This window comes from Sinocyclocheilus grahami, unplaced genomic scaffold (assembly GCF_001515645.1).
Source record: "Sinocyclocheilus grahami isolate Dianchi unplaced genomic scaffold, SAMN03320097.WGS_v1.1 scaffold1192.1, whole genome shotgun sequence".
Lineage (NCBI taxonomy): Eukaryota > Metazoa > Chordata > Actinopteri > Cypriniformes > Cyprinidae > Sinocyclocheilus > Sinocyclocheilus grahami.
This window is the reverse complement of record NW_015506371.1, coordinates 180344-208123: the sequence shown is the minus strand read 5'-3', so window position 1 is coordinate 208123 and position 27780 is coordinate 180344. Positions and strand designations below refer to the sequence as shown.

The 27780-nt window shown below is 39.0% G+C and overlaps 3 protein-coding genes across 6 annotated transcripts in view; all 3 read left to right on the top strand.

Annotated features, from left to right (window-relative positions):
- Positions 1-2668: 2668 nt before the first annotated feature.
- On the top strand, positions 2669-13738 carry LOC107567854 (mitochondrial antiviral-signaling protein-like). Of its 4 annotated transcripts, XM_016253624.1 has the most exons (7): positions 2669-2791; positions 5951-6025; positions 6158-6223; positions 9638-9767; positions 9882-10062; positions 10152-10861; positions 11013-13296. In XM_016253624.1, exons 4-7 carry the CDS (start codon positions 9645-9647, stop codon positions 11787-11789), a joined length of 1791 nt encoding a protein of 596 aa, XP_016109110.1. In that variant the 5' UTR covers positions 2669-2791; positions 5951-6025; positions 6158-6223; positions 9638-9644; the 3' UTR covers positions 11790-13296. The 4 variants fall into 4 exon arrangements, 3 of the variants coding, with proteins under 3 accessions (XP_016109110.1, XP_016109109.1, XP_016109108.1); XM_016253623.1 differs by lacking the exon at positions 5951-6025; XR_001606679.1 differs by lacking the exons at positions 2669-2791; positions 5951-6025; positions 6158-6223 and adding exons at positions 6617-6683; positions 13330-13738 and having other exon boundaries at positions 11013-12833.
- A 2028-nt stretch (positions 13739-15766) lies between these two features.
- pank2 (pantothenate kinase 2) lies at positions 15767-17730 on the top strand. The gene is made up of 5 exons (XM_016253618.1): positions 15767-16145; positions 16260-16436; positions 17103-17226; positions 17435-17560; positions 17647-17730. The coding sequence occupies exons 1-5, from the start codon at positions 15892-15894 to the stop codon at positions 17695-17697; spliced, it is 732 nt and encodes a 243-aa protein (XP_016109104.1). The 5' UTR covers positions 15767-15891; the 3' UTR covers positions 17698-17730.
- A 2563-nt stretch (positions 17731-20293) lies between these two features.
- LOC107567844 (lysyl oxidase homolog 3-like) overlaps positions 20294-27780 on the top strand; it is a 21623-nt gene continuing 14136 nt past the window's right edge. Inside the window, exons 1-4 of the mRNA XM_016253609.1 lie at positions 20294-20483; positions 21418-21572; positions 23109-23279; positions 24619-24778. Coding sequence (XP_016109095.1) covers positions 20294-20483; positions 21418-21572; positions 23109-23279; positions 24619-24778 — 676 coding nt within the window. The remainder of the gene's footprint in view (positions 20484-21417; positions 21573-23108; positions 23280-24618; positions 24779-27780) is intronic.

The window sequence follows — 27780 nt, the reverse complement described above, 5'->3', positions numbered from 1 at the left end:
ATACAGTGGGGAAAAAATGTATTTAGTCAGCCACCAATTGTGCAAGTTCTCCCACTTAAAAAGATGAGAGAGGCCTGTAAAAAATTCCAGAAAATCACATTGTAGGATTTTTAAATAATTTATTTGCAAATTATGGTGGAAAATAAGTATTTGGTCAATAACAAAATTTCATCTCAATACTTTGTTATATACCCTTTGTTGGCAATGACAGAGGTCAAATGTTTTCTGTAAGTCTTCACAAGGTTTTCACACACTGTTGCTGGTATTTTGGCCCATTCCTCCATGCAGATCTCCTCTAGAGCAGTAATGTTTTGGGGCTGTCGCTGGGCAACATGGATTTTCAACTCCCTCCAAAGATTTTCTATGGGGTTGAGATCTGGAGACTGGCTAGGCCACTCCAGGGCCTTGAAATGCTTCTTACGAAGCCACTCCTTCGTTGCCCGGGTGGTGTGTTTGGGATCATTGTCATGCTGAAAGACCCAGCCACGTTTCATCTTCAATGCCCTTGCTGATGGAAGGAGGTTTTCACTCAAAATCTCATGATACATGGCCCCATTCATTCTTTCGTTTACATGGATCAGTCGTCCTGGTCCCTTTGCAGAGAAACAGCCCCAAAGCATGATGTTTCCACCCCCATGCTTCACAGTAGGTATGGTGTTCTTTGGATGCAACTCAGCATTCTTTCTCCTCCAAACACGACAAGTTGAGTTTTTACCAAAAAGTTCTATTTTGGTTTCATCTGACCATATGACATTCTCCCAATCCTCTTCTGGATCATCCAAATGCTCTCTAGCAAACTTCAGATGGGCCTGGACATGTACTGGCTTAAGCAGGGGGACACGTCTGTCACTGCAGGATTTGAGTCCCTGGCGGTGCAGTGTGTTACTGATGGTAGCCTTTGTTACTTTGGTCCCAGCTCTCTGCAGGTCATTCACTAGGTCCCCCCGTGTGGTTCTGGGATTTTTGCTCACAGTTCTTGTGATCATTTTGACCCCACGGGGTGAGATCTTGCGTGGAGCCCCAGATCGAGGGGGATTATCAGTGGTCTTGTATGTCTTCCGTTTTCTAATAATTGCTCCCACAGTTGATTTCTTCACACTAAGCTGCTTACCTATTGCAGATTCAGTCTTCCCAGCCTGGTGCGGGTCTACAATTTTGTTTCTGGTGTCCTTTGCCAGCTCTTTGGTCTTGGCCATGGTGGAGTTTGGAGTGTGACTGTTTGAGGTTGTGGACAGGTGTCTTTTATACTGATAACGAGTTCAAACAGATGCCATTAATACAGGTAACGAGTGGAGGACAGAGGAGCCTCTTAAAGAAGAAGTTACAGGTCTGTGAGAGCCAGAAATCTTGCTTGTTTGTAGGTGACCAAATACTTATTTTACTGAGGAATTTACCAATTAATTCTTTAAAAATCCTACAATGTGATTTTCTGGATTTTTTTCTCATTTTGTCTCTCATAGTTGAGGTATACCTATGATGAAAATTACAGGCCTCTCTCATCTTTTTAAGTGGGAGAACTTGCACAATTGGTGGCTGACTAAATACTTTTTTGCCCCACTGTATAGTAGAGTTTTGTTTTAATTTTTTAATTACTTTTTCTTATTTGTAAGTCGCTTTGGATAAAAGTGTCTGCTAAATCACTAAAAGTAAAGTGTGATCAACTGATCAACTGGCTAAAAATGCTTTAAAAAAAAAGGAAATTGATATCAATGTTCCATTAGGTAGAGGGGAAGTTAAAAGTATTACTAAGAGGAATGTTACAAGGGGATGGCAAGAAGTGTGGAATTTAGATTATAAGGGAAGACATTTTTATAAAATCAAAAAGCAGGTAGATACTAAAATGATTGTAAGAGGAAGGAAGAGGGGATAATAGCTAGATTAAGACTGGGTCATTCAGGGCTGAATGGTTCATTGTTTTAATTGGTGTACATGTTAACGGCTTATGTGAATTTTGTGGTGAGAAAGAAACAATTGAGCATGCACTATATGAATGTATAAAGTATAGTGAGGACAGGAAGGAACTAATAGCATATCTAAAGGATAAAGGTAAGAAGAATAAGGATGTGGGATATTTATTGGGATATGAATTTAATAGTGATGGAACAGGATATAGGATTTTATTTAATTTTTTATATAGCACAGGACTAGATAAAAGAATATAATATAAAAGATGTTCTGTTTCGGTTTGGAGTCTAAGGGGTTCAGTGTGGAGCAGGGGCGGATTTAGTGATTTGGGGGCCCCAGGCAAAATACAGGAATGGGGCCCTATACAATTTCACACATCTACAACCTTGAGGTTTCTTTCACTGTTGCTCGTCTGCGCCGTTCATTCCGTCACATTCCGCGTTACACAGACGGCTGTCGTGGTAATGAACACCAGAGCAACCACACGCGCATCTCGCATATAAAAAGCATTTTAGGGGGCCCTTGGCTTTTGGGGGCCCAAGGTGGTCGCCTACCTTTGCCTAATGGTTAAGTCCGCCTCTGGTGTGGAGGACGGAGGAGCTGAACACGCAGCGCCAACCGATACCTGGACTCTTGATGGCTTCAGAGTTGAGACAGAACTAATATAATAAAAGAAAATCCTGATTGCATAATAGCAGAGTAGGTGGTATGGGATTCTGATCCCATAAGGTGGCGATATGCGCAAAGATTGCAACTCGCCATAAAAAGAAGAAGAAGAAGCTGATGGGAGGGCTGTGCTTTAAACGCTGAACGGAAGCCGTGCATATAGAAACTTCGTGCTTCAAGCCTGCGAAGGGCCTCACAGACTGACCTTCGTCTAAAAAGGGTAGGTTCAAATACACTTCACATTTCTACAGTGGTCGTTGTTCTGTGCGCAAATTATACTGTACTTGCGTTTCGTGTATTAATGTCTTTCTTGCATAAAGCTCGCTCACCAGTAAAGTTAAAGACGATTCCACTTACAAACAGGCGGACTGTCTCTTGTAAATCCGTGTTGCATAAACTCAAATGTTAATAAGTTAAGATTCGTGTGTTTTTACTCCCGCGACTTGTTTTTTCCTGGCAGCTCGACTTGAAAAGCATGTTCAAACAGGCTATTGGTTATAATATCTCGATGGACTCTTCGTAATCACGTTTGCATGGGATTCAAAAGTTGCTCTTAGACGTTAACCTTAATCATTTTCGCCATGCACAATGTATAACATACTTTAAAGTATGTATGCTGTATATCAAGAAAGTTAGGTGCTTCCTGGTCAAATTGAAGTAGGCTACTTGACAATGTTTCTTCAAGGTTTTACGTGGAAATGGTGCGGTCGTTTAGAGGACACTCCACATGAGAGCAGCTTTGCCAGTTTTCTTGAACATAAGCCAATTACACAGTCTGTCATTGTGACCTCGTTCTTTAAACCCTATAATAATTTATTAGAAACCGTGAATAGTCTTGGACTTGGCTGGCTGCACATTAGCTCTGAGGAAGGACAGCACCTGCCTACCTGTCTAGTTTAGTGTGGCTTAGGGAGAGTAAATGGACCCTTATGTCTGTTATCATTCAAGATGACATATAATAATAACTCTGTTCCAGTTAAACCATTTCATGTTTGACCTTTTAAGGGACGTGAACTCTGGATTAACCTGCCAGTGCTTTAGTTCAGAAGAGCAGTACTATCATTGAATCTGACAACAGATTAATAACTGCTGAGCTGCTTAAGTGCAAACACCAGGATTCATACTAAAAACACGGTCTCTGATGATTTGTTTCCAATACACAGTGATTGTCTTCATCACTTACAAACAGACGGACAGTCTCTTGAATATACGTGTTACAGAAATGCAAACTTTAATCATTTAAGACGTTTGTGTGCGCGTTTTGTATGCTTGTGACTCCTGCGACCTATTTTTCCTGGTAAATCGACTTGAAAAATCATGCTCAAATATCGGTTTTAAAATTTCGCCGATCTCTTCGTAATCACTTTAGCGTGGGATTCAAAGTTTGCTCTTCATCATTTACGCCAGGCACATGCAGAACATACTTTAAAGTATATGCTGTATATCAAGACGGGTAGGTGCTTCCTGGTCACCTCGAAGTACTTGACAATGTTTCCTTTAAGATTTTACAGGGAAATGGTGCGGTCGTTTAGAGGACATTCCACACGAGAGCAGGTTTGCCAGTTTCCTTGAACATACGCCAATTAAGCAGACTGCCATTGTGACCTTAACCTCGTGCTTTAAACCCTATAATAATTTATTAGAAACCGTGAATAGTCTTGGACTTGGCTGGCTGCACATTAGCTCTGAGGAAGGACAGCACCTGCCTACCTGTCTAGTTTAGTGTGGCTTAGGGAGAGTAAATGGACCCTTATGTCTGTTATCATTCAAGATGACATATAATAATAACTCTGTTCCAGTTAAACCATTTCATGTTTGACCTTTTAAGGGACGTGAACTCTGGATTAACCTGCCAGTGCTTTAGTTCAGAAGAGCAGTACTATCATTGAATCTGACAACAGATTATAACTGCTGAGCTGCTTAAGTGCAAACACCAGGATTCATACTAAAAACACAGTCTCTGATGATTTGTTTCCAATACACAGTGATTGTCTTCATGGGTCCTGCTTTTCACTGAGAGAGATTGAAATGTGCTGTGATTTGTTAATGCTTTACGCATGTAGCTATGTGACACAGATGCAGGTGATGTTTCTGTGACTGTCTGCTTTGGCAATTCCTAACTCAATATTGTATATTCAATATTGTACGAAGAGTTTCGATTCGGCACTTTTTGAATCAAATTTATATTGTTTTTAGCTTATGATGTTCATTATACAATGTATATACTTATTGTTAGCAGTACACTGTTAGAAAGTGTTAATAAACATTAAAAGTACTATTATACTGTATACTTTTTCTCTACTATTATTCTGAAACATGGCATTTTACAGTTTTGTATATTTCCGTCCTTCTGGGAACAGCAGATTTTGAGGGAAAAAGGAGCAATGGTTGCAGAACAGCAGTAGTTTTCTGCTTTGATATTTGGAGATCATTAATTTTTCAACCAGCAGGGTAATGTCCAGTTTACATAAGTTTTGTATTCCCTAGCATACAGAAATACTAAAGTATTCACCCATGTCAGAATAATTTTGTTACAGCCATGACATGTTGTGTTAGATAATAGGCTTAGACCATTTTAGTTGCAAATTATTTAAATGTGCTAAAAGGTTTTGTAAATATGGTTAATTTTTAATTATTATAAAGCGGAATCAATTTATATGTTGCACAAGTTGATACACAAATATCGAAATCAGGTTGAGGAATCACCCCAGAAGCCACACAGAACAAGGGTTGCAATCTAGGTAAACTTCATTCATTCACAAATGTTTAAGACAAATGAAAATTATTTACAGGTATACTGTACTCAGAAGCTTAGCATACATATTAAGTGAATAATATCATATGTGTCTGCAGGAAGTGCAGCTCTGATCTGTCTGTCACCAAAAGAAAAATGTATGTCCTCATTACATGCATGATTTATTTTAGAAATATCTTTAACAAGACCTTACAATCAAGAACGATTACATTATACAGTCATTAACACATTAGCCAAACCAAAAATGGACAGAGCTCTGACATATAATGAACAATGTAGTACTCCTGTGAGTTTGGGAAAGAATTAGAATCATTAGAAAGAACAGCAATGCATTTGCCATAACTGGTTTGACAAATGTTTTTAAAATGTAGAGTGGATATGAGGAATGCCCATTCAGGGACATCTCCTGTACTGATGAGTCAATGTTGCAAAGATGATGCAAGATCTGCTTTATGTTCCTCATATCCAATCTACATTTTACAAACATTTATGTCACACCAGTTAGGTAAAATGCATTTCTGTTTTATCTGTTGTTTGAAACTCTTTTCTATTGAAGGCCAAATGGAAACTTAAGGATTTCCCTAAAATTCTCATGCATACATCAGTTTTCACTTTCACTTTCAGGTGAAAGCTTCCCTTATCCAGACGTGCTGAAACAGGATGGATTATATGAGCGGATGCAATCATATTTCTAGAATTGTCAGTAGACTGCACTCTGCCTAGCTGATTATTTAACAATTTAATTCACACTTTTAATGATAACCTTCACATTAAACTGTTAAGATTAAACGTTAAGGCTTTCATAACAATTTTCTCTCATTCTTTTCCCAGGTCTGATTTGGAGTCCAGATTCAGGAACACAAAGAAGAAGCTGTTGGGTTCTACTGTTTAAAGCAGGTACCAATATTCATTTTGAAGTATGTGATTTTATTTAGTGCAGGGGTGTCCAATCCTGCTCCTGGAGGGCCACTGTTCTGCAGAGTTTAGCTCCAACCCCAACTAACCTATCGGTAAGCCCCTCTCCTCGAACGCAGATGAGCCAATGGCAGTTGAGTATCAGCTACACAGGGATCGGAACTCGGACATTTATTTTATTCCATTTCCTAAACCCAAACAAGAAAGAGCAAAATGTCCCTAAGCATTCAACCCCAATCCCAATGAAGATGAAAATGTTCATGCCTAGCTGATTATTTAACAATTTAATTCACACTTTTAATGATAACCTTCACATTAAACTGTTAAGATTAAACGTTAAGGCTTTCATAACAATTTTCTCTCATTCTTTTCCCAGGTCTGATTTGGAGTCCAGATTCAGGAACACAAAGAAGAAGCTGTTGGGTTCTACTGTTTAAAGCAGGTACCAATATTCATTTTGAAGTATGTGATTTTATTTAGTGCAGGGGTGTCCAATCCTGCTCCTGGAGGGCCACTGTTCTGCAGAGTTTAGCTCCAACCCCAACTAACCTATCGGTAAGCCCCTCTCCTCGAACGCAGATGAGCCAATGGCAGTTGAGTATCAGCTACACAGGGATCGGAACTCGGACATTTATTTTATTCCATTTCCTAAACCCAAACAAGAAAGAGCAAAATGTCCCTAAGCATTCAACCCCAATCCCAATGAAGACGAAAATGTTCATTTTTTGGTTGTCATACTCTCATTATGTTACAATTTTTATCTGCTCAAGCAGAACATTAATGTCATCTTGTGCTTCAGCAAGGTATCTCTGGCTAAAACTAGCTAAAGTGAGTCCATGCTAACGTACAAAACTAAATAATTAACTGTTCTCACGTCATGTACAGTGTAGGTCAAAAACACATAAATGAAGGTCTACATTTCAGTGCCTCTCCTTAAACTGGTTAATGTAAATTAATTTAATCTTACCCTGCAGTACATGAATCCTGGATGTTGTCATCTGCTATTGTGAAGACTGTAATGAGGCTTCTCCCGCTTGCATTGTGATCCGTAAACCCTCGCTTCCAAATGAATCTTGTTACCCACCATATTTATTTTAAAATGTTTTATATACCCCTCCATGGCATATTTAAGTCACACTTGAATGGTGGTCCTTCTGTGTCCAAAATTTATCAAAAACATCTTGGGCAATGTTTCCCATACATTGATTTATTTGTGGCGGCCCGCCACAATATCAACATTGACAGCCACAAATAGATTTTCCAAAAGGCTTTGAGTTCATTGAATAAACATGAGCTCTGCACGTTTCAAAGTCAAAACGTGGCACCGGTGTTTTTATATGAATGTATCTTTGAAGGGCACCGACTGTCTTTAGAAAAGTTTCGATGTCATTTTCATTTAATCTTTCCTATAACGCCTGACAAAGTAGCGTTTATGAGCGGAGCAGCCGTTACGGGGAAACCGCTATTTCTGCCGCTCCTAAAGTGCCTCCTGCTGGCACAGAATGAATGTGCATTTTTCAATAAGCCCGTTTGCTGTTTTAGAGGGGTGCTCCGATTGATCGGCTACCAATCACTATCGGCCGATAATCACGTTGGGATGTTTGATCGGCGTTCTCTAAAAAGGCTGATCTCAAAAAAAACGATCTCAAGCTGATGACGCGCCTGCCGTGAGAGGTTTGGCATGACATGCAGCGGCACCGTCTCTGTCCAGCGTGGGTGAAATAATTATAATGCTGAAGGTGAGGTACTCACCATATTTCTTCATTAAATAACTTCTAAAGTAATTTGAAAACCTTGTGTGAGACGTAATTTCACAATCGGCGTGAGTGAATGGCCGCGCGTGCGCTCTCTTTCTCTCTCAAAATGCGCAAATGGCTTCAAATCACCACACATCGCGTCTGTGTATAAGCGAGCTGCACAGTTGACACAGGAATTGTCACTTGCACAATCGAGGCAGTGTCACATCATCACTAAAGTTTATAAATTGCATTACTTTTTAATTCTTGCCAGTGTTTAACCATTCAGCGCTCGCGCGCTCTCCTGGAGACCGTGTGCTCATGCACACTCGCAGCGCACACACATAACGCCAGGTTCACATTACTCCGTTTGCAGTGCGTATTTTTTCCGCGCTCATGTTGACGGATTAAAGCGTTCACTGCACACGGTTGCGGTCAGGCAGTGCGTTCCAGTAGTGGTGCGTCTGCAGCAGTGCAGAGATCGTTTCTGCACCCAGTCTGTTTCTGTGCTGAATTAAAGTAACACTGCATTGTTTGCAGTAAATATGAACATGGATTGACACGAAAATTGTGACTACACCATAAATGCATATTATTAAAGTCTCCTGTGTTTCAGAGTCAACACTTTTTGGCTAGGTTTAAAGGGAAAGAGCACTTTTAGATAAACAAGGCAATAATAGATGGCACTCGTTGAGGTAGGAAAACAAAGTTCTTTATGAACAGCAGGATTGCTTGTAATAAAGATTTAAATGCAAAAGGATAGGCAGTAGAGCTGACTATTTCTGTCAATGGTAAGTTTGTGATAACGTAAGAAAAGTAGTTTAAATGTTTGTCACTTGCTTGAGCAACTTAATATATAAATCTAGAAGTAAATGCAAAAGTAAAAAGCATTGAATGATGCGTTGCTTATATTTATTGTGTTTAAACATGGCTATGAAAGATTGTATTACTGTACTGTGTAAAAAAAAAAAAGAATTGCAATGTTTGAATTTGAAATCAAAATAATGTAATGATTATAATGTTGGAATAAATGTTGTGTTTGTGGTAAACAGCCACGGATCAGTACCGGACTACTGTGTGAAAGCACAGACCGTGCTGCTTCTCCTCTCACAAGGGGAATTCACCCCATTTTCAAAAATGAAATTCAGGCCCTGAATAAATGTCTAAAAATCCTGATTTGAGTATCACTATAAATAGTTATAAATGATAAAAAGAAGGCTTTAAAAAGATCGGTATCGGCAGACACTGCTTTCAGCGATCGGTGATAGGCCTAAAAAATCCTGATCGGAGAACCCCTACTGTTTTATATATAACCTATATTTCCCCCGGGGGAAGTGCAAGATGGAGTGCAAGTCTGTGGGAAACATTGTCTTGGGACAAGGTTTTCACACTGACAGCTGTCATTGTAAGACAGTTAGCAACTCCATTTGTTTGTCCGAGTTAGCAACAGTAACTAAGGTGGCTGGGCGAAACACACCTGAACAAGCTAATCAAGGTCTTGGCATACTAGAAACTTCCAGGCAGGTGTGTTTAGGCAAGTTGGAGCTAAACTCTGCAGGACAGTGGTCCTCCATGAATAAGTTTGAACACCCCTGATTTAGTGTGATTAATTAACAAACCACTGATTAACATTCTTTTTCTATCTTTCTCTCTTTACAAGTGCAAAAATGTCATTTACACGTGAGCAATTTTATAATGAGGCAATCAGGCCAAATTTGGCTCGTTTTTCGTCAACGGTCAAAGTGAGAGATATCTTACCTCACCTGCCATGCCTCACACTCACTGATAGGGTAAGCAGTATTACATTTAACTACAAATAACATCATAACTATAACCAGATATGCAAGAGTAATAGGCTCAGTTAAATAATTTTTTGTTTACTAACTGAATTTGTATTTTTGCAGGAAGAGGTCGAAGCCAAGAGAGAAACTTCTGGAAACTTCACTGCTATGCAGACACTTCTGGACAATCTGCGGAGGCGAGAGAAATGGCCTGATGAGTTCATCACTGCACTCCGGAACTGTGAACATAGGGAACTGGCTGATGAAATAAGCGCTACTTATGACAGGATCAGGGGCATCACCAGTAAGAGCTTTCCTGCTTATGTTCTAAGCAAATTATGAAAAGGAGGGACATTATTTTATGAATGCCTTTGTTCTTATTTTTATCTATAGATAATGCTGCTCCTACACCCAGACCAGCACCTGCTCCAGCTCCTCCTTATACTTCAGCTGGTGCCACAACAACCGTAACCACAGCAACAATTCATACAGTCCCAGCGACTACTCCTCTGCTAGTTCAACTGCCCCTTGCCTCAGCAAGTTCAACTGCCCCTTCCAACACTGCAGCCCCAGAACCATCTCCTGCTCCTGTTCTCCAAGTTCCAGAGACACAGCAGGTGCAGAAACCGCCTACTCCAGTTCCAACACCTGCTGAACCAGTTTCCCAAGCTGAAATCGCACCTCCTGTTGTACCTCAAGCACCTCCCCCTTCTGCAGCCTCAGTTTCAAAAGTGCCTTTACCTGTTCAGCAAAATGTCACAACCCACACTGGGGCAGTTGAGAACAAAACACCCGCTTTAGATAGTTCAGATGGCTTGGCTTTAACGGACGAAACCTCCATCTCCTCATCAAATGGTGAAGCTCTACTCTCCACCTCAAATGCTCAAGCATCTTCCTCAGACACTTCCACTTCTCAAAGCCAAATGACAAAGCCTTACACCACCTCCCAAACTTCTCCAAAGTCAAAGAAAACCCAGGTGCCACTAGAAGTCAAAGACATTTACACTTCTGAGAGACTCCCTGTCCAAGACACTAATCCCTTTCTGAGAGTGGAAAGGACATTTCAGGAGCCGGAAGAGATCTCTGACCCAACTGCAAATGAGGTAATGGTCAACCGAAAGCACTTCACTGTTGTTCTTTGGCAAAACTGTGACATATAAAGTTTATTATTAAAAGGATCTGGTGAACTCATTTCAGGTTTTCCAATGGTTAATCTATTGTCTTCTGTGGCTTATTCTTCTGTTTTCTTTGCAGGTGGTTCAAAGGAACAACACTGTTGGATTGCCAGTTTTAAATGCTCCAACAAATTCTACCGGAACAGCTCAGGCAACATCATCTGCACCTGCTGAGGTGGTTACGCACTCTCTTGCTTCCATCGACCAGGAATATTTCAGCAAACCTGGCATCCTTCAGCATTCAGAACTCCAGCAGAACAGACCAGTGACTCTTCCTGTCTCGCAAGAGGAGCCTTGCTCAGTGGTTTCAAATGATTTGGAGATCAGCAGCTTGATGCAAGCAACAGAGCCTTCCACAGAACCTGGACAGTCTACTAGTCATGCAGACCAGAACTCTGCACCCTTTGCTTCCCTTGATTCTGCTACTCGGTCCTTTCAAGACCCTCCATACACTGCTGCTCCCTTGACCCTTAACCAGCCTGAGGAGGACCACTATGAATCTATCTGCGATGGTCATACACAGATAAATGTATTTCAGTTTGCTGAAGAGCCATCTGCTGAAAATATGAATGGTCAGCCACCAAGCATCCTGCAACATAGAGTCATCTCTGAGGACCACAATACCATGAACTATGTTGGCACAGAAAGTGCGGTTTATCTCTCGGAGCCATTTGGGCATGACAGTAAGAAGTCAACTGCCATCAAAGTTCGAGAGGAAGAGTCCAGTGCTGCAAGGCCAGAGCAGAGAGGAGAGGGGTGCCCTGAGTTATTTGGGATAAACAACTTCCACCTTATTGCTGCAACAGGGATTGGTCTGTCTGCTGTGTTCTTGGCCTGGAAGTTCACCCACAAATGAAAATTTTGTCATCAGGTACTCATTCTCATGTTGCATGAAACCCCTATGATTTTTCTTTTTCGAAGCAAAATGTCCAGGCTGCTCTTTTCCATTAACAACAGTGGATAATAACGGGTGCTGTCAAGCTCAGAAAAGGACAAAACATACAATAAAAGTAGTCCTTATGATGTTTGTGCTATATACCAAGTCTTCTATAACCATTTGATAGCTTGCTGTGAGGAATAGACTGAGATTTTAGTTGTCCAACATAATATCTGTCGCCAAACTCTCTAGTGGTTTTATCCTTATGTATTTATTTTCATGTGTGTGTGTGTATATAGAACTATATGTAATCATGGTTTGCCATGTGCCTTACATATGTATGCCAGGGCCGATAATTAATTTGACTGCTGTTGCACCTATTTCACTGCTATTAAATGGAGTGTCATGGAGCTTTAAAGTAAATTGGAGAACCCAGCTTGACAGGCATTATAGTGTTCAACAATTAGATGTATTGTGAGTTATGAAAAGTTGCAAGAATACATCCTGTGAGTGACAGACCATGCATATAAGGAGCTGTTGCATAACCTAACCTTTCGGACATTTCTGAAAAACTCATTTGGAGCCTATTGCATGGACTGGACAATCGCTCTAACCCTCTCCGTTAGCCCCCTCACAGAAAACTCGCAGGAGTGTTTCTTCTCAAACTCATCTAGTTTCTCATGAATCCTCATTCACAGATGCCTTAGTGAACACTTTCTCCATCACTGTCCCATATTTTCTGGGCAGTTTGAGTTTCAAAGTGTGCACACACAGGACACTGTCCGCTTTTGACAAAATTCAAATGTATTCTCCTAATGCCTGCTGTAAGCGGGTCCAATAGTGGAGTAACCGTTAAAATAGATTAAGCTAAATGCAAACATAACCAAGTGCCCCATGTGTGAAAATGTAACGTTTCTATTGTTTATAATGCTGATATATAAGTGTTGCGTCTGCAGAAGTCTCCAGGTACAGTGCACAACAGTAATACTTTTAGTTTGTCTTTTGTCGAACACTGTATTCTAGGTATATATTCATGCATTCTCAGAGATTCAAACTCATGACCCTATCGTTTGAGCTGCAGAAACAACATGAAAAGATTCATGCTATTAGCATCAAGTTGTCTGTGTAAGGGTAAACTGCAACATATTGTAATGATTGTGAATGACTTTGAATGAATTACGTGTACACTTCCAATGTAATTAATTTAATTTTTAATCAGCAAAAGCACTTTATTCACACATTAATGTAAATGATTGAACCTAATTTTAAATGCACTGTATGTTACTCCTGATCTTTTATCTGGGCCTGTATGTTTGCTAGATTCTCTATTTCAGGGGAATATTTACACTTACGCTAAACTTTTTGTGTTCTGGTTAAACTTGATCATGCACAGTCATAATGATTTCCAGAATTATTTCTGAAATAAAATGTCCTACCTTGAGTCTTTCTGGTCAGAGAGCATAAAAGGAGGTAAAAAGGTTATGAACAAAATGCTTGCAGTGTTGTTATGTGAAGTTAGGTATATATTCATGCATTCTCAGAGATTCAAACTCATGACCCTATCGTTTGAGCTGCAGAAACAACATGAAAAGATTCATGCTATTAGCATCAAGTTGTCTGTGTAAGGGTAAACTGCAACATATTGTAATGATTGTGAATGACTTTGAATGAATTACGTGTACACTTCCAATGTAATTAATTTAATTTTTAATCAGCAAAAGCACTTTATTCACACATTAATGTAAATGATTGAACCTAATTTTAAATGCACTGTATGTTACTCCTGATCTTTTATCTGGGCCTGTATGTTTGCTAGATTCTCTATTTCAGGGGAATATTTACACTTACGCTAAACTTTTTGTGTACTGGTTAAACTTGATCATGCACAGTCATAATGATTTCCAGAATTATTTCTGAAATAAAATGTCCTACCTTGAGTCTTTCTGGTCGGAGAGCATAAAAGGAGGTAAAAAGGTATGAACAAAATGCTTGCAGTGTTGTTATGTGAAGGTCGCCATCTGCTGGTGAAGAAGATTACGTGCTCGCCAATGAGAGAATGGATGAACTGGACTGAGAACCTGATTGGCTCGTTGGGATTTCAGTTGACAGGAAAAGCGCATTCATTGGAGAGTCGAGTAACTGTGCTTGTGGTGTAAACACAGCGACGTAAACATTTTCAGTGGAGATGTAAATGACGGTATGAAATACTGACAATGCAGTTTTATATGTTAACGGTGATTTTTCAGCTTAACAGTCGGTGTAGAAATTTTTGGTAAAAGATATAATGGAGCTGAACGGCTTCCACTGTGACGGCGAGGGATGTGCGGAGGAGCAAGAGGAAGAACCGAAAGCGCTCAGGCTGCCTCGATCAAAGACGGAGGCGTCATGTAGCATAAATATATATATATATATATATATATATATATATATATATTATGTGATCTGTTTGAAGGAATAAATAACCCAAAAATGAAATGATGGCCTCAGGCTGTCCAAGATGTAGATGCGTTTGTTTCTTCATCGGAACAGATTTAGATAAATTTAGCATTACGTCACTTGTTCACCAGTGGATCCTCTGCAGTGCATGGGTGCCGTCAGAATGAAAGTTCAAACAGCTGATAAAAACATCACAATAATCCACACCACACCACAGTCTATCAATTAACACCTTGTGACGTGAAAAGCTGTGTGTTGCTAAGAAACAAATCCATCATTAAAGGGGTCATATGATGCTATTTTAAAGATCATTATTTGGTGTAACAGAATATGTTGACATGCTTTAATGTTCAGAAAACACATTATTTTTCAAATACTGTACATTATTGTAGGTCCTCTATGCCCCGCCTCTCTCAAACACATAGTTTTCAACAAAGCTCCCTCCTTTGACAAGCGCAGTCTGCTCTGATTGGCCAGCTGACCCAGTGCATTGTGATTGGCCGAATACCACAAGCACGTGTTGGAAATGTAACGCCCCTTACCATAATCGCGAGCGTCAGCTTTCAAAGTAAATATCAAGACAGTTAATAATGTCGTTAGTTTTACCATCAGTTCAAGCCCGAAAGGGCAACAGAGTCGCGTGACAGACACAGTGATGAAGCAGTACACAAGCCGCGGTTAAGACAGCTGACGTGCTATGATTTCTGACAGGCAGTTCACTCTCCTGTGATGTGACCCTGTTCCCCTCACACACACACACACACACACAAACAACACGTTACTCTGCACTGCGCAAAACTCCGCATTTGAACAGTCAATAGCAAATACTTAAACTAATAACAAAACATACTTACAGGCACTGATTCAGAAGTGCCAGATTGTCATAGCAAAGTCGGAATTTACCCTTTTTTTTTTTTTAGAATAGCCTTTGTGCACAGCCAGCATTGTACTCTTCTAGGTTCAAAAAACTGTCGTCCATAAAATGCGTTGCACAAATTCGAACATCTGGGTTGTGCTGTTCTGTTGTAAATAAATCTTAACCAATGATTCCTAATTGCATCCACTTCCGGAAGGCCAAATATAGTGCTTTTGCTTTCGCACTGAAACACACAGCGTCTCCCTGACATGGCTGCATCAACACTACTGCTGTTCCTGAAACCACGCTGCCTTTCTTTGCATGCACATTTGGGTGGCGTTATGCTAATATTTCCACATAGTGACATAGACATGTGGGGACGCGTTAGAACAAGCCGTTTTAGGTAGGCGTGGTTGACTCTTAACTTTTATAAAGAATATCTCTTTGGATTTGAGACTTTAGCCTTTGCAACTTTACAGATCTTCTTTATGCACCAAGAGCTTGTAACACTCCAAAGAGAAAGCAAAACTTGAAATCGCATCATATGACCCCTTTAAGATGTTTTAACTGTATAAGCTCTTCTGGCCAAAATACAACTCCATAATGTTTGGACTCTCATTCTGACGGCACCCAGGATCCAATGGTAAGCAAGTAATGCAACTGTACATTTCTCCAGATCTGTTCCTATTTAAGAAACAAACTCATATACATCTTTAATGGTCCGAGGGAGATTTTTGGTGAAATGTTCCTTTAAATAAATGGTTCCCTGTGCTGTCTTTCCTCACCAAGATGGCCAATCTGCAGTTGTTGAAGCTGGATGAGCTGGACTGTCTGATAAAGGGGGTTCTGTACATTTACTCAGTGGTCTCAAGTGGTCCACCTGAATGTTACTATTTTGAGCATCCAACAGACCCTGAGCGCTGCGAGCAGAAGGCATACAACCTGGAGAACCCCTATCCACTGCTGCTTGTCAACATTGGCTCTGGTGTCAGCATACTGGCTGTATACTCCAAAGACAACTACAAGCGTGTCACTGGAACCAGGTTGGTCATGACTTTATAATATTGCATTCTTTTTAAATAACTCTTAAACAGTTTAAGAAAACAGGGGGATTTTACTGTAAAGCTATGGTAATCTTTTCTGTATTTCCCCTTCAGTCTTGGTGGTGGTACATTCCTTGGGCTGTGTTGCCTGTTGACTGGATGCTCCACCTTTGAGGAAGCATTGGCAATGGCCACAGAAGGAGAAAGTACATGTGTGGATAAACTAGTCAGGGACATCTACGGTGGCGACTATGAGCGATTTGGCTTGCCAGGATGGGCTGTTGCCTCCAGGTACAGTCATATACACAAACGTTTGAAAGTTTGGGGTCGTTTTCAATGTTTTTAATCAATCCAAATCAATTGAGCAGTTTAATCCAAGTCTTGTTAAGAGATACAGTCTCTTTATATGATGAACAGAATTAATTTAGACTTTTATTTACATCTAAACAATCATGTGACTTGGAATTAAACTGCTTGCTTCACATGTTTTGGTTAACTGGACTTTCAGTGGAGGGACAGAACATTTGGAAAAAAAAAAAATATATATTTTTTTTTTTTCTTTTCAAAGATTAACTAAAGTCTAATGGGTTTGGAACATCATGAGGGTGAGAAATCATGACAGATTTTCATTTTGGGGTATATTATTCTTATATTATTCTTAAACATGTTTGTTGAAACTGATAATTTTTTTTCAGGATTATTTGATGAATGGAAATTTCAAAAGAACACTATTTAAAAATAGAAAACTTTTGTATCATTATGAATGTCTTTTCTGACACTCAGTTTAATGCATCCTTGATGAATAAAACTTTTTTTTCTATATGCTGCTATATGCAAACATTTACATTGTTATTCATTATATGACACTGTTACCATTTTAAAATGTTTCTGTTATGACACTGATAATACACGTTAATCAATATAATCAATATAATGTGTGTGCATTTTCTTTTGCAGCTTTGGGAACATGATATGCAAGGAGAAGAGAGACTCAGTCTCCAAGGAGGATCTGGCTAGAGCAACGCTTGTCACCATCACAAACAACATTGGCTCAATCACACGCATGTGTGCACTTAATGAGGTACATGTGCACATCCACACTATAAATCACCATTATGTTGTCCTTGCCCTTGTCTGTCAGCCTCTTTACGGTGCTGCCTTGTGGAATCTGGATCAAGCAGCATTGTACAGGGCTATGAGAGACCAGGGGCCAATCAGCTCCTAGGAAACTCCTCTTAAAGGAATGCCATTTTCAGAATCAATGCTTATTATAAGTTTCTTCCATTTAGAACATTGAAAGAGTGGTATTTGTTGGGAACTTTCTGCGAGTGAACACATTATCCATGAAGCTGCTCGCTTATGCTTTGGACTACTGGAGCAAAGGACAACTCAAAGCCCTGTTCCTCCGACATGAGGTGTGTGTGTGAGTCTTTATAATACCTCCAAAGCTTAAACAAGATCTAAACAAATCACTCATAGTCATTTTATTTGTGTTTTTCAGGGTTATTTTGGAGCGGTTGGTGCACTTTTGGAATTACCAAACCCATCCTGATCTGCTACCTTATCTTAGTTCGTGGCTTTTACCAAAAGTCAGAAATATTTATGCAAACAGGCCAAAGTTGCCTTTATATATCAGACCATGCCCTCAACTATGCAGACCAAGCCCTGACATCTTATTAATACCAAAAATATTATAGTCACTCACTAAAATAACATCTCTTAATAATGAGATATACACAGTCAGGTTAAACTATCACATGCCTATAGTTTAAGGAATTGCTGCAAACTTCAGAACTATTTAGAGTCGGTCAATTTTCAAAGTCTTATGCAAAAACCACCAGCTGATATGAGAATAAGACAGTAAGATCTGATACATAGCTTAAATCAACACTTCACAATCAGGTGATTAGACATCGTTTATAATCAGTCAGCTGTCATACTGTATTATCATTACAGGTTATGAAATGATATTGCATCAAACAGAAGAACAGTGACTGAAACCTGTTTATGTTTGTTAGTGACAGTAATCATTACAGTACATTTCACTGTTTTGGGGCACAGCAAGCTGATATCAGTCAAGCACCTTTCTTTTTCGTTTTGCTGTTTTGTATGTAACTGATACAATGTCAATTCAAAACGAGTAAGTATCATTTTTGTTGTCGGGGTCTGTTGTATAAAAGCTGTTCTTTTATTTGTAGTGAGTTCAGAGTCAGAATTTCATAAAACCTGTTTATGTTTGTTAGTGACAGTAATCATTACAGTACATTTTACTGTTTTGGGGCACAGCAAGCTGATATCAGTCAAGCACCTTTCTTTTTCGTTTTGCTGTTTTGTATGTAACTGATACAATGTCAATTCAAAACGAGTAAGTATAATTTTTGTTGTCGGGGTCTGTTGTATAAAAGCTGTTCTTTTATGTGTAGTGAGTTCAGAGTCAGAATTTCATAGATGTCATGTAGGTCATATTATGTTTGTAGAGAAACCGAGTTGTTTGACAGCATTTTGCATAAAACAACTGTGTGAGAGAAAATGACCTAATATCAGGGAGGGGAACAAAAACTTTTACACTACGGATAATTCTCCTCTTCAAAGCTGAGAACTTTATCCTTTTCTTTTTCTTTTTTGGATTTGCATAATCCAGCACCAAACCAACATGTGTTCTGTTGCCTTCTCTTTATAGTCTGTTGTATGTTACTTATTGGTCACGTCTGGATAATACAGTTTGTTACTACACCAGCAAATAAGATGTGCCTTGCGTTTTGTTTAAAGCATGGAAAAGAAATTGTTCCTTTTTAATCAAAACTATTGTCGTTTTTGTAATAAAAGATATAAATAACAATATAATAAGGCTTCTTCGTGCTTTTGACATGCAGAAACCATGATCCATTAAAATTGTATATTATAATAGTAGCGTGTTATTTTTTTATTTACATATTCAAGCCAATTTTACGAAGATCAGAACCCATCTTCATTATACAAACGTGCCCGACCAGAAGAACGTTCCGTTATGCAAGTAGGAAAATCTCCTAAACTGTGAAAGGGCTATGTGTTTTTCCTCAAAGAAATCCTGCCCCGTGAAGTCGTCCACGAGTCCGCTCCACCTCTCTCCCTCTCTCTCTCTCTCTCTCTCTCTCTCTCTCTCTCTCTCTCTCTCTCTCTCTCTCTCTCTCTCTCGCACGACTGTCCAGCTGGCAATCCACTGGCGTTACAGCCCGTTATCACTGATCATTAGGTGCCTTTCTTTGTTTCGTACAAGGTTTAGGTTCTGCAGCAGGTACCTCTTTCTTTTCTGGATGCTTCTCAGGTTCTGTGCATAAATATAAACTGTGTGCCAAGACTGTGGAGGAACCGATTAACTTGAGGTAAGGGACCATTTTAAATAATATTCGTCTGTGAGTAGCCTATATGATTGAATAGTTGAATCTCAAATGTGTCCTAAATACTGTTGAATAGAGTATTTACTTGCACAGAGCAGCTGGACGCCAAGTAAGTCTGCACTTCCTCTATTACGTCCCTGTATTATTCCCAGTTTTGCAGTGAAGCTTTTCACTTTTCTCCTCCTCCGCTTGCATTTCTTCAAGAATGGACAGCGGTGTTGAACCGTCCTTTGCGTAGAGAAGTTAAGCTACTTGAGCTACATTTGGAGTCACTTTAAATAAACAGATAAACATGCGTTTGCATTTCGCCCTCACATGTTTATTAACTTGATGTTTAATAGTACATTTGTCTACGACTCCTATGGGGTCCAGACCATGGCTGCGTCTCGCCGTTACCTCAGCAGATTTGTTTAGCCTATGTAGTGATATAGTTTACAGATGAGGTGATTTAAAGACTTTATCAAGTATATTATGGTGTTAGTTTGATGTAATTATAATTACCGTGGAAATAGCGTGTGCTGGTGAATGAAGTGCTGCTTAGCTGCTGAAGATCTGTTTTTCAATTGCGCGCCAGTCTCTACTAGCCTTACCATAATTGGATCCATCCAGGAAAAGTCATTGATTTATCTATTCAGTTTGACATGTGTTACATATTTAAGTTTTGCACATTCTTGAAATTACTTAAAAGACTTGTTATATACAACTGCATGTAGATTTAATATGCATTATTTAGTGTACTTTATTAGAAAGGAGACAAAGGAAATATTGGACATGAAAAAACAAAACATACGGCTGAAGGGTGGAGCAAAATATGGTGAGGGCCGTGTCGAGGTTTTGAAGGGCAGTGAATGGGGGACGATTTGTGATGATCGCTGGAACCTGCTTTCTGCCAGTGTTGTATGCAGAGAACTGGGCTTCGGCTCTGCCAAAGAAGCCCTCACAGGTGCCCGCATGGGACAAGGTGAGATTGCAAAAGAGAAACAAAACAAATTAGGGGTTAGATGGATGGATGTAATGGAAAAATACAGAATTTTAAGAGAAAGTATAATTGCCCTCATTTATTGCCCAAATTTTTGCCCCAATTTGCAGTTTGGAGTCAATGCTAGTTGCTGAAAGTTTTAGCCAGTCTGCAGATTTTAGGAAGTCAGATTTCACAAAAAATCGCATACTGTATGAGGGGCACATACTTTTTAGCTTCAGACTAAGGTTCTTTGGATTGGATTGGATATACTTTATTATACCTGTTAGGAAAATTTGTCTTGGACACACAGCTGGCAAACACAAAAAACACATACAGTACAGACATACAACATCATAAGAAAAAAAGAACAATTGCGTTAAAATGCACAGTTCAAGAAAGGGAGGATATCCAGTCAGAGGATTTCAAACGTGTTTGATATTTTGGAACACATTGTTTTTTATGTGTCATGCATCTGCTAGCAATAAAGCGCATATTTATGTGAGTTTGTTGTGTTCGGAACGACTTGAAAGTCTGGTGAAAGTGTGTGATTCTTTGAAAAGTCATGTAGTGTATTCCAGTACAGTGGCACCAAAAGTATTTAAATACGCTTGAAAAAGTACAATTTAAAGGATAGTTCACGCACAAATGAATATTTAGTCATCATTTACTCACCTTCATGTCGTTTCAAACTTGTATGACTTTCTTTCTACTATAGAACAGAAAAAAATATATTTTGAAGAATGATGGTAACCAATCAGTTTGAGTTTCCATTTACTTCCATTGTCAATTTTTTGTCCGGTAAAAGTCAATGGGAACCGAAACTGTGTGGTAGTTTTTAGGGCTAATGTCTTTGTATGAATAAAGTTGTTAGTTGGACACTTTTATGTATTTTTAGCTGTGCCAGTATGGATTTTGCTTCTGTGTTTTGTCTCAGGGTTGGGGCCTATCTATATGAATGAGGTGCAGTGCACAGGTCATGAGCGCTCTCTGTGGAACTGCCGTTATAAAAACATCACTGCTGAGGACTGCAAACACACTGAAGACGCTTCACTCCGCTGTAATGTCCCATATATGGGCTATGAGAAGACGGTCAGAGCAACACACACATACTCACACTCATAAAAAAAAATTTTATGTGTTGATTTTATGTTACTTAACACATAGGTCATTTATATGTCATTCAGTGTTTTCAGTGACTCGATGTGACATTCATTTGCATATATTGCTAGTTTCTCATTTCAAGGAGAACATGGCAATGATCAAATGAATTACATTTACATTATTTAGCAGACGCTTTTATCCAAAGCTACTTACAGTTGAGGAATATATTCAGTTACAACTGAATGAATGATGTTGTGCTCCGTATTCATTTTGACTGAAAATGAATGACTGGAAATATTGGGTATCATTGTCTGTATCAAGAGACAATTACTGGAATTAATTAATCATCTGTTGTGATTTATTATGATTGATCTCAACAGATGTAACATACTTTAACCATTATGCACCTACTGCAGGAAAACGTATATGCATGTTGAAGACACCGTTGAAGACACACACTCTCATGAAAGAATCCTGAAAAAATTTATTATGGTGTCCACAAATATATGAAGCAGCACAAATGTTTACAACACTATTAATAATAAATGTTTCTTGTGCAGCAAATCAGCATATTAAATGATTTCTGAAAGATCACCAATAGGAATAAATTATATTTTAAAATATATTCAAATAGAAAACTGTTATTTTAAATCATAATAGTATTTCACAGTATTACTTTTTACTGTATTTTTCATCAAATAAATGCAGCCTGTGTGAGCCTAAGATACTTTCTATCAAAAATATTTTAAAATCCTTCTGACCCCAAGCTTTTGAACAGTAGTGTACATTCAAACAAGGTAGATTTGAACTCAAAAGTTGAACTGTTCTCAGTACAAGAATATTTTTCATAAATTTCAGGTCAGGGCAAGAGTTGTAAAAGTTAAAAGTTTCTTGTGCAGCAAATCAGCATATTAAATGATTTCTGAAAGATCACCAATAGGAATAAATTATATTTTAAAATATATTCAAATAGAAAACTGTTATTTTAAATCATAATAGTATTTCACAGTATTACTTTTTACTGTATTTTTCATCAAATAAATGCAGCCTGTGTGAGCCTAAGATACTTTCTATCAAAAATATTTTAAAATCCTTCTGACCCCAAGCTTTTGAACAGTAGTGTACATTCAAACAAGGTAGATTTGAACTCAAAGTTGAACTGTTCTCAGTACAAGAATATTTTTCATAAATTTCAGGTCAGGGCAAGAGTTTTTTTTATACATATTTCTATTTTTGTTGCCCAAAACAATGGTAAGGTAGTTTTATTGGTTACCATTAACATTATAGCGGTTTCATAATTATTTTACTGCTTAAATTTACCCCACATAATGTGACAACCCTACTATGTATCTTTCCTTTCTTTGACAGTTTTTTTTGTAGCCAAAACTGACTTTTGAAATAAATGAACAAAAAACACCTCAAGAAACATTCTTTAGAGTAAGAATTGTGACAATTAGCCCCGGTCTCTCCTATAATCTAGTTGAACTCCCTCTTACCCCTCGTTCCTGGTTGTGCCCTACTCAGGTGCGCATCTTAGGTGGGCGATCTCGCTACGAGGGCCGTGTGGAGGTGTTACATACTGAGACTAACGGGACGCTGCGCTGGGGTCTGATCTGTGGAGAAGGCTGGGGAACTGAGGAGGCCATGGTTGTGTGCAGGCAGCTGGGCCTCGGGTACGCCAACCATGGCCTACAAGTAGGATTCTAACAGTAACAGCAACACACACTTGCATGCTACCAATGCCTTGAACTTTCTGCAACCATCGAAAAAATCAGATGGTACTGGCTTACACACTCCCACATACATATTCAAAGCCTTGAACTTTGAAAAAGCACCACATGAGTCAGTGCATGTAGTACAGGGATGGACAGAAATAAACCTGCTGAAAAGATCAGTCAGCTCAAGTTTTGCTACTGAACAGCTTCGTTATACTACAGTAGCTAGACCAGCACCAAACTAGTACTAGTTTTTGCTTTTATAAATTCTGTAAAATCAAACCCATGGCGGGTCAAATTTGATCGTGTGCGTTTTATAAATGAGGCTCCTGGTCTCCTCAGCAGGGTCGTCTTTCTGTGTATGTGGGTAAGCAGCGAATGGCAGGAGACAGATGGGTGAGCGGGGTAAGATGTGAGTGTGTTTGACGTAGCGTAGGTTGGGCACTCACAGTATGAAGGGCGAGTGGAGGTGCGGGTGGGGCAGTGTATGCAGTGAGGGCTGGACCACCAAAAAGGCCATGGTGGCATGCAGGCAGCTAGGGCTAGGGTTCAGCATGCATGCTATTACAGTGAGTACATGACATACACACATGCTCGCGGACGCAGCTCTGTTCTTTCACCAGGAATGTTGTTTTTTAGGCAATGTGAATGTTTAGGAACATGATATTTCTTGTAAAATATTTTTTTATTTTTTCAGGAGTGAGCACTTTTGTGGTAATTATATACACTATCAAACAGCCATTTGGTTGCTTTACCCTTTTTTATCAATAATAGTTATATTTGATATATACTTTATGTATGTGAATATATACATAGATAGATAGATGGATAGATAGATAGATATTTATATATATATATATATATATATATATATATATATATATATATATATATATATAATATATATATATATATATATATATACTGTATATATATATATATGCACTGCATATATTTTTTTTTAGATTTTGTGTGAAGTGTGACCTGTGAAAGAAATTCATATATGTGAAAGGTATTCATATGTTTTCTCCCCAAATTCTCATTACCGTAATGCAAAAATAAATAAACAAACAATCAAATAAATACATTAAAAAAACTTAGTATCATTTCTTATTTTCTTTTACTTTTTTATTTTGGAGTGAAGTGTGGCCTGGTCATGTTTTACCCCAAAATAAATAAATTATAGGATTTTTATTTTTACGACCAAGTTTTTTGCATTGTAACATTATTTTCATGGCAATTGAGATTGTTTCATTCTCTTCATAGTAAACTACTTATCACTGTCTGTCTGTGTTTGTTTGTTTTGCGTGTTTGCTAAGGAAACATGGTATTGGGACAGCAGTAACGTGACAGAGATGGTTATGAGTGGAGTGAAATGTACAGGAGATGAGATGTCTCTCAGCCAGTGCCAACACCACAGAACCGTCAACTGCCAGAAAGCCGCCGCACGAATCTCAGCAGGAGTCATCTGCTCAGAAAGTGAGTAACCTTACTCGTGTGCACACACAGATAAAAAGAATACATAGAATTTGATTGGCTGATATTAAGCTGGTATTTAGTCCAACAGCACTAGGACATTTCACTGCTTGTACCACTTTGCCTGTGTTTGTGCGTTTCAGATAGATTGTCAGTCTTTGTATTAGTGGTGGGGATTTTTCAGTGAGACTTTTGCAGGTTATATTTATACAAGTGACTGTCTTTATAAGTGTCACTGAATCATTTATTCAACTGATTTGGTTAACAACACTGATTCATTCAGGAATTAATTATCTCTGCAAGTGAGAGACTCTGCACCTGAATATGCCTACGAACCTATAGTAGATGAAAAACAGTATGTGAAAAGAGTAGTTGTGTCCAAATTCATAGTATTAAAAAAGCAGTATGAGAACAATACCTGCATGACGTACTACTTCTGGCGAGATCCAATGGACACATTACAATCCCATAAGACCAGGGGAGTAAATCTTGTCATGTTGTCATTCGGGTTTCATTCATAATATCTATATATAAAACATACTTCTTAAAAGATTTCAAAGTAGGTTCTTCGGCAAATGTAGTACCTACTCAGACAGTACTGTCTTTATAAGTGAGTCACTGAAACATTCACTCAACTGATTTGTTTAAAAACTCTCCCTCATTTTACTCAAGAAACACCACTACTGTGTTGTGCTCAGAAATTAATATTAATACTGTTTTGGCTTTGTTTGGAACCATTTTTGTTAGCTCTGGAAAAAAATAGCGAAAAATTGTGTCCCAAATGATGCCCTATACACTAGGCACTTATACTATACAATATGTACTCTACCCTCTGTTGTATGACACTTCTACACTTTTTTTCTGTTAACCAAGTGTGTCATCCAAGCACTTGAAGTTTTTCTTTTTGGAATTTTCAGTGTGAACACTACTCACACTATTTATGCTAAAATGGCATAGAATAGTGCATAAGCAGGGCTGGATTGGTAATCGGTCATACCGGGCATTTTCCTGGTGGGCCGACGCACTTAAGAGGCCGACGGAATGTTTTTTTTTTGCCAAGGACCATCACACAGGGACAGCGAGCAGCCATGTAACTTGAGTAATGATGCTAAAAATTCAGCTTTGAAATCACAGGAATAAATTACATTTTAAAATATATTCAAATAGAAAACAGTTATTTTAAATGGTAAAAATATTTCACAATATTACTGCTTTTGCTGTATTTTGGATCAAATAAATGCAGGCTTGGTGAGCAGAGGAGACTTCTTTAAAAAGCATTAAAAATCTTACTGTTCAAAAACTTTTGACTGGTAGTGTATAGACCTATCATATATATACAGTGGGGCAAATAAGTATTTGATACACTGGCGATTTTTCAAGTTTTCCCTTTTACAAAGAATGGAGAGATCTGTAATTTTCATCGTAGGTACACCTCAACTGTGAGAGACAGAATCAAAAAAAAAATCCAGAAAATCACATTGTATGATTTTTAAATAATTAATTTCCATTTTATTGCATGAAATAGGTATTTGATCACCTGCCAACCAGCAAGAATTCTGGCTCTCACAGACCTGTTAGTTTGTCTTTAAGAAGCCCTCCTATCCTCCACTCATTACCTGTATTAATTGCACCTGTTTGAACTCGTTACCTGTATTAAAAGACACCTGTCCACACACTCAATCAATCAGACTCCAACCTCTCCACTATGGGCAAGACCAAAGAGCTGTCTAAGGACACCAGGGACAAAATTGTAGACCTGCACAAGGCTGGGATGGGCTACAGGAAAATAGGCAAACAGCTTGGTGAGAAGGCAACAATTGTTGGCGCAATTATTAGAAAATGGAAGAAATTCAAGATGACTGTCAATCTCCCTCGGACTGGGGCTCCATGCAAGATCTCGCCTCGTGGAGTATCAATGATCCTGAGAAAGGTGAGGGATCAGCCTAGAACTACACGGGAGGACCTGGTCAATGACCTGAAGAGAGCTGGGACCACAGTCTCAACGGTTACCATTAGTAACACACTACACCGTCATGGATTAAAATCCTGCAGCGCGCGCAAGGTCCCCCTGCTCAAGCCAGCACATGTCCAGGCCCGTCTGAAGTTTGCCAAAGACCATCTGGATGATCCAGAGGAGGCATGGGAGAAGGTCATGTGGTCAGAGGAGACCAAAATAGAAGGTTTTGGTATAAACTCCGCTCGACGTGTTTGGAGGAAGAAGAAGAATGAGTATAATCCCAAGAACACCATCCCAACCGTGAAGCATGGGGGTGGAAACATCATGCTTTGGGGGTGCTTTTCTGCAAAGGGGACAGGACGACTGCACCGTATTGAGGGGAGGATGGATGGGGCCATGTATTGCGAGATTTTGGGCAACAACCTCCTTCCCTCAGTAAGAGCATTGAAGATGGGTCGTGGCTGGGTCTTCCAGCATGACAATGACCCCAAACACACAGCCAGGGCAACTAAGGAGCGGCTCCGTAAGAAGCATTTCAAGGTCCTGGAGTGGCCTAGCCAGTCTCCAGACCTGAACCCAACAGAAAATCTATGGAGGGAGCTGAAACTCCATGTTGCCCAGCGACAGCCCCAAAACCTGAAAGATCTGGAGAACACCTGTATGGAGGAGTGGGCCAAAATCCCTGCTGCAGTGTGTGCAAACCTGGTCAAGAACTACAGGAAGCGTCTGACCTCTGTAATTGTAAACAAAGGTTTCTGTACCAAATATTAAGTTCTATTTTTCTATTGTATCAAATACTTATTTCATGCAATAAAATGGAAAGTAATTATTAAAAAAATCATACAATGTGATTTTCTGGAAATTTTTTTTTGATTCTGTCTCTCACAGTTGAGGTGTACCTACGATGAAAATTACAGATCTCTCCATTCTTTGTAAGTGGGAAAACTTGAAAAATCGGCAGTGTATCAAAGACTTATTTGCCCCACTGTATCTATCTATCTATCTATCTATCTATCTATCTATCATCTATCTATCTATCTATCTATCT

Excerpts from the sequence above, each read along its gene's own strand:
- LOC107567854 (XM_016253623.1), top strand. The coding sequence starts at position 9,645 with ATGTCATTTACACGTGAGCAATTTTATAATGAGGCAATCAGGCCAAAT. Across the intron at positions 10,063-10,151 it reads CAGGATCAGGGGCATCACCA|ATAATGCTGCTCCTACACCC; the intron begins GTAAGAGCTTTC and ends TTTTATCTATAG. Across the intron at positions 10,862-11,012 it reads CTGACCCAACTGCAAATGAG|GTGGTTCAAAGGAACAACAC; the intron begins GTAATGGTCAAC and ends TTTTCTTTGCAG.
- pank2 (XM_016253618.1), top strand. The coding sequence starts at position 15,892 with ATGGCCAATCTGCAGTTGTTGAAGCTGGATGAGCTGGACTGTCTGATA. Across the intron at positions 17,227-17,434 it reads GCATGTGTGCACTTAATGAG|AACATTGAAAGAGTGGTATT; the intron begins GTACATGTGCAC and ends TCTTCCATTTAG. Across the intron at positions 17,561-17,646 it reads CCCTGTTCCTCCGACATGAG|GGTTATTTTGGAGCGGTTGG; the intron begins GTGTGTGTGTGA and ends TGTGTTTTTCAG.